This window comes from Urocitellus parryii, chromosome 2, assembly GCF_045843805.1.
Source record: "Urocitellus parryii isolate mUroPar1 chromosome 2, mUroPar1.hap1, whole genome shotgun sequence".
NCBI classification, from domain to species: domain Eukaryota; kingdom Metazoa; phylum Chordata; class Mammalia; order Rodentia; family Sciuridae; genus Urocitellus; species Urocitellus parryii.
In genome coordinates this window covers 157,937,058-157,943,057 of record NC_135532.1, presented here as the reverse complement: position 1 = coordinate 157,943,057, position 6,000 = coordinate 157,937,058, and the positions used below count along the sequence as shown (strand labels likewise).

At 32.4% G+C, this 6,000-nt stretch overlaps 1 protein-coding gene across 6 annotated transcripts in view; it reads right to left on the bottom strand.

The window, feature by feature from the left end:
• Positions 1 to 730: 730 nt before the first annotated feature.
• Positions 731 to 6,000, bottom strand: part of Dzip3 (DAZ interacting zinc finger protein 3) — a 96,717-nt gene continuing 91,447 nt past the window's right edge. For all 6 annotated transcript variants that reach the window (XM_077795337.1, XM_026394674.2, XM_026394696.2 and 3 more), the window contains 4 exons: positions 4,852 to 4,972; positions 4,130 to 4,273; positions 3,929 to 4,030; positions 731 to 2,420 (listed from right to left, as the gene is read on the bottom strand). In XM_077795337.1, coding sequence (XP_077651463.1) covers positions 2,310 to 2,420; positions 3,929 to 4,030; positions 4,130 to 4,273; positions 4,852 to 4,972 — 478 coding nt within the window. In that variant the 3' untranslated portion in view covers positions 731 to 2,309. The remainder of the gene's footprint in view (positions 2,421 to 3,928; positions 4,031 to 4,129; positions 4,274 to 4,851; positions 4,973 to 6,000) is intronic.

Below are 6,000 nucleotides of genomic sequence, written 5' to 3'. Positions count from 1 at the left end.
TATACATCAAAAAGAAAAATAATCCCATTATCTTCAGCACCTGTAGAACTAGACAGGACTTTCAGGAACACTGTCCTATTATGTACATTCTTACCATACACTGGCTGTTATGTTAAGTCATCTGGCTTTTCCTTGGGGCTAAGAATGGCAGGTCAGCACCAATCTTACAGCATGAATTTGTAAAGGAAGTATGTAATAGAGCATAAGGACATCAGGTATTGAGACTAGATTTGCCACTATCTAGTCACATAAATTGACATGCCCATAGAATGAGAGGATAGATTATAAGATCATCAAGGGCCTAAGAAGTTCTGGCACGCTGATTCCAAGACATAATTGTCATTTTGTAAGTCTAGATACTCACTTCTTCTTGGATATTTTCCTTCACATTTTCCTAACCTGTTTCAAAACAGAAGAAAAAGTTTAGGCACAGTTAAACAGAAACAGATGTTTAAAATAGAGATTTAAAGTAGTTTTGGGGGGGCTGGGGATGTGGCTCAAGCGGTAGCGCGCTCCTCTGGCATGCGTGCGGCCCGGGTTCGATCCTTAGCACCACATACAAACAAAGATGTTGTGTCCGCCAAGAACTAAAAAATAAATATTAATAAATTCCCTCTCTCTAAAAAAAAAAAGTAGTTTTGGGTATACTGAAGATAAAATACACAAATAAAATAGTTGCTTAAGAAACATTTATTATTTACCACATAAAATGGAATTACATTGTAAACATAAACTAAATTTTACAAAGCAACTTGCTACTAGACCATGACTTTGAAGTGCTAGATTAATTTAAAGGCCCTGTGTAATTCTAATACATATTCTTGGCATTTTATGTATGATGACTGCTAACTTTTTTGAATATTTTCCCTCACATTTTCTCATTACAGAAAAATAACCATTTAGCATTCAATTACAGAAATAGATATTTTAAATAGAGATTTTAAAGTAACTTCAAAATATCTAAACTGAAATATATAGTTCAAAAAGTTGACGAGTTAGAAAACATTTATTCTTTTCCATAAATTAATGAAATTGAGACTGTGAATGTGAGCCAAGGAACATATGAATCAAAAAGTAACTCTAAATTACTTTAATTTTGCAACTAGAGACATATACAACACAGCATTTACACAATACTATTTTCAAAATAGTTTTTTGACTGCTAAGAATTAAAATTCTCAGTGACAAGTTTTATATATGCAATTCAGCCCAGTGGGCATCAACTTTGTCACAAGAAGCAACAACATATAAACAGTATTTCCCCCTTAACCAGAAGAAGAAAATTAAGACTTTCTAAAGAGAAAATAAATTCCTTCAAAATGCAAATTATTAAGGTCCAAAGAGCATGTATACAAATGAACATAAAATCTCAATCATTCAATTTGGCAAGTGAACTAATTTGTATATTAGTACTCCTTCCCTCTTTTACCATGTCCTGATTTCTCAGAATATTTGTTCTGCACCTATTATGCAAGACATTGGGAACACAAATGTCTTGTGGTGTTCTGGCAAATGTTTAAGAACCAGCTCATGAAGGAAAGACAAGTCATTACTTACAGTATTTACCAATTTCTACTGTATAAATACTGCCACCACAGCAGCTTTCCTTCCACCATTTGACACCTAGTTTGCAAAATTTCTGAAACTTTAACAATTATCCCTCATAAGCCATTACAAACCAGCTCCAACATACCTCTAAAATATGTACCTATGAAGAGATTGTGAGCTACCTGATAGTGTGGTCTCTACCATCAGGTAGCTCACACTCTCTTCATGGGTACATAGTTTAGAGGACAGAAAACAATAGGAAAGAGAAATACAATTTAAATAATCCAATTAAACTTTTATAGCTAATATTTAAAAGTTAAGAGGAACACTAAAATCCATGGGATTTTTCTACTTCTCTTCTTCACTATTCTACTTTTTCTCCTAAACTTTTTTCAGGAAATTATAAGGTAGTGTACTTGTCAGAAAGTAAAGAATGAGTAGAATAAGAAGGAAGAAAGACAAGAAATCTTAAGAAATTCAGCAATATAGCTATCGTGTTTACAGGAGAAAAAACACTTACGAAGATAAGAGCAAATATAATTTAACAAAACTCATCTTCTTTAAACCTCTTTAGTTCAGTTCACAAGTCTTGAAGATTTGTCTTGATTCCTCTGGCTGCCTCTTCAATGAGATTAGCTTGCTTCTTTAGCATAATAGGAGAGCACTGCTTCACACTACTCACACAATCAGTTCATAATAAAAGGCAGAACTAAATTCTGGAGTATGAAAACTTAGCCTCCTTTGCAGTCACCTGCCTTATATCACACCTTGGGCAACTGTCGGCTGGGGTGACCAGGAAATTCCTCTGGTAATAAAACATGGAGTCTACAGGTTGGGCATGTCCCCTGTTGCATCAACCATGGTCTAATGCACTAAGGAGCAAAAAGATTCACATCAGTCTCTTAGATTTAGTCTAGTAGAGGCAGCTGTCACTCTGTATACCAACCACATGTCTTCTGATGAACCTTAAAGCTTAAGCCTTACCCAGTGGATAACTATGTGATTTGTGATTTGCTGAGCAATATTATTTGGTAACTGTAGAATACTTTTTAGCCAGTTTATTTTTATTAAGATTCTTTCCCCAACCTGTTGTCACAATGACTAGCAATTCTTCCTGACAAGGAAAATCAGGAAACTTGCTATAATATCTTTCTGGTTTATTTCATTACATATTATGCTCATATAATCCAGAAAAAGTCAAAACTAAACATACAAATTTATCAATACTTTGTATAAAATACATATTATGTTCAGAAGTTAAAATCCCTAGTGATGAATAAACTCAGGTTGTCGTCTATGTTAAAATGGCAGTGATATTCAACTATAAACTATCTGTTAAGAATCTGCTTGAATACTGACTTTATAAAAACAAGTAATTTTGACCTGTATGAATAATGGAGAGCCAGGTCAGATGAGAGAGGATTAAGAATTAAGCAGTATAAATGAGGTTCACTAACCCGAATCCTAGAAAGTAACCTGAATGAATTATGTGCTTTGTATTCAATTGGCAATGACAAAGAGCAAAATAAATTTTGTTAAATATTTACTTTTTATTATAAATTGTCAGGACTTTTAAAACTTAAAATAGGAATGTCAGGTGGCTAAGAATCTCTCTTGGAGCTCTTTTGGGATTAACTATTTTATGTATATCTCTTCATGTCAATGTAAATGCAATACATAATTTTGTACCAGGTACTACATATTGAAATTTTGAAATGTTTTACAAACATGGCTTGAATGAGCTGGTTATTTTTCTGAGAAGCTTTTTTGTGTTAGACTATCTTTTCCCATGTCAAATTACATCTCTCCACAGAGGACTTAGACTGTATATTGTATATGAATAGCACTTACATAGCAGCAACACTAGGAGTTGATTCATATAAATGCCAAAAATAAACAGGAGATATTACAGCCTTAACATTTTTCTAACATTAAAACTCAAGTCTGAGCATCTTCAAATGCAAATATAGGAGCCTGGATAGACTGTTAAGATAGGTTTATGCTTAATAATGGGGGGGCAGGCATCAAAGGTATAGACAGAGTATACTATGAGGAATTTATAGCAAGTCAAGGTAAAGTGCCACTGTTGTGTTGCTAGTTTTGCCACTAAATTGTCATGTCAATCAATATTTTCTCAGAGACCTGCTTACCGTGTACCATTTAAATCTCAACGTAGTCTCTTCTCCTGTAAGGTATATGGAAATATGAGAAAGCACAGCGTAGATATTGTAAGAACAGGAGAAAAGTATAAATGTTTCTGTGTGGTACCCAAATGTGAAGTTCAGAGTTATACCTAGTGGATCTTGTCACAGGAAGATGATGCATGTATATGATTTTAAATAAGGTAATATGAATCTCCCTTAGCTGATTAAAGGGTTACCTGAGAATGGAATTTGTGAGCACAAGGCAAAACTGAAAGGTTTTCTGGAGAAAGATTCTCATGACAGATTACACAAGGTTCCTCTTCTTCCTCCTCATTATCCTATGGAAAAATAAATATGTTAAATTTGGCCTATTTGTTTCTCCTGAAAACACAAATGTGTTCGTAAGTGTTTCAACAATTCAATAATTTCAGTCTCACCAAATTATTTGCTCCTTCCCATGTGGCAGAACTTTGTGAACTGAGGGGTTTCCAAGCTGGTTTGGGGGTCTGGGGAGCATTAGGCTGTGATGAGGTATGACTGGGTGAAGCACAATTGCCATTTGGTACTGATTTTCCTTGACTCTGAAAATAAGAATATTATATTGATAGTTTAGAATTGTTCTAAAATAGCATAAACATAGAATTTCAGACAATGGGGTGGAAGAAGAATTAGCAAAAGGGTAAATAATCAGATTCATTAGGAATCTTGACACAAAATGTTGACAATACTTGTCAGAGTTAGGTGAAGACAAAAATAACTCTATATGTTCTTTTCATTAACAAATAAATTAAATAATCCTTACAGAAAATTAAGGAAAAAAGTCACCATTTAGAATCATTCAAAGTAACCTAGAGAAAATTTCAAGAGGGTCAGTTTTATTCTAGAATGATCTGGTGAAAGGTATTTAAATTTGTCCATTCAAGGATATTTGTTCTTTCAAATAAAAGTTATTAAATTATTTACTGTTAATCAATTATTTGCTATATGACTAGAGGTTATCAATTTTATTAGCATGCTATGGAAATAGTTAAAATAACCAACTATTAGATGCAAGCAGAAAGATATGAAATAATAATTGAATCTGCGGCCTCATGTATCTAATCAAGCACTCTACCACCGAGTTATATAAACCCCTAGCCTGAGAGATATAGCTTTTTACCTGTGATTTCTTGGGATCAATAAATTGGGAAATTTTGTAAACAATTTCATCAAATGTCAGCCCAGATAAGGTCTTCCCATGAGAATCCTTCAATTTTCGTAAGAAATCTGTAAGTTCCTTTCTGAAAGAGATGAAAGAGAGAGAAGTGGTGATTTTCCCTACTGACTTGAGGATATACCCTCCAAATGAGACATAAAACCCTGTTACATAATATGTATGTAGAATACAAATGTAACCCTTCTGGTTTCTGATCTAAAACAATTGATTATAGGTCCATCTGCAATTATATTAAGCCAAAATGAAAACACCTAATTCTGTTTAATAATGATGTTTAATGTTTTCATTAGTGATAAAATTTAATATTTACTTTCTTTCCAAAAAACAGATTATAACCTTTTTTTGAGAGCTCATTATATAAAAATTGAGTTTACTTATTTGTGTACTTAAGTTTTTATATTTTTCTCTCAAACTTCCCTTATGACTAAAATATTTCTTTTACCTAGGTTGTTAGTGTTTTCTTTCTTATTTATCTGTTAAGAGTTAACTTTTTAAAATTCGTAGAGAAAAATAAAAAATTACTTGGAATAGAAAAGCAAAAATTAAAAACCACATTTTTCGATAAAGGAACCTACAATTGTTTTAATCATTATGCTCCTTTTCAATTCCCAAAGTCCACTGAGCCTACAACTACTTTTTTGATGAAAGAGAGGATCAAATATTTTTCTCCCTCAAATGAAGAGTAGTGTAATTAGCCTTATATATTTACCTTTCATTTATAATTTATTCATTTTATACTTATCTACTTATAACAACTCTGTATATTATATTTTTCACTTTTATTTTATTATTATGAATTATAAACTTATCATCGAATCCAAATAGCATCAGTAGGCATAGTAAAGTATTAGTTTTTGAATGAAAATATTGGTGAAAATTCAAATTACACCCTTGGGTACAAGAAATAAAAAAAACGTCATTTGTGTTGGAGAATTAAATATCCTTCTGCCAAAGTCAGACTATAGAAAAAAAGAGCACAATAAAATCATGATTTCTTGCACTTAACTGTTTTTCCTAACAAAGACATTATAAGAATCTTCAATAAAATTAAGAAAATAGGGAACTATAACCCGATGATGTTTGGGCTTATTT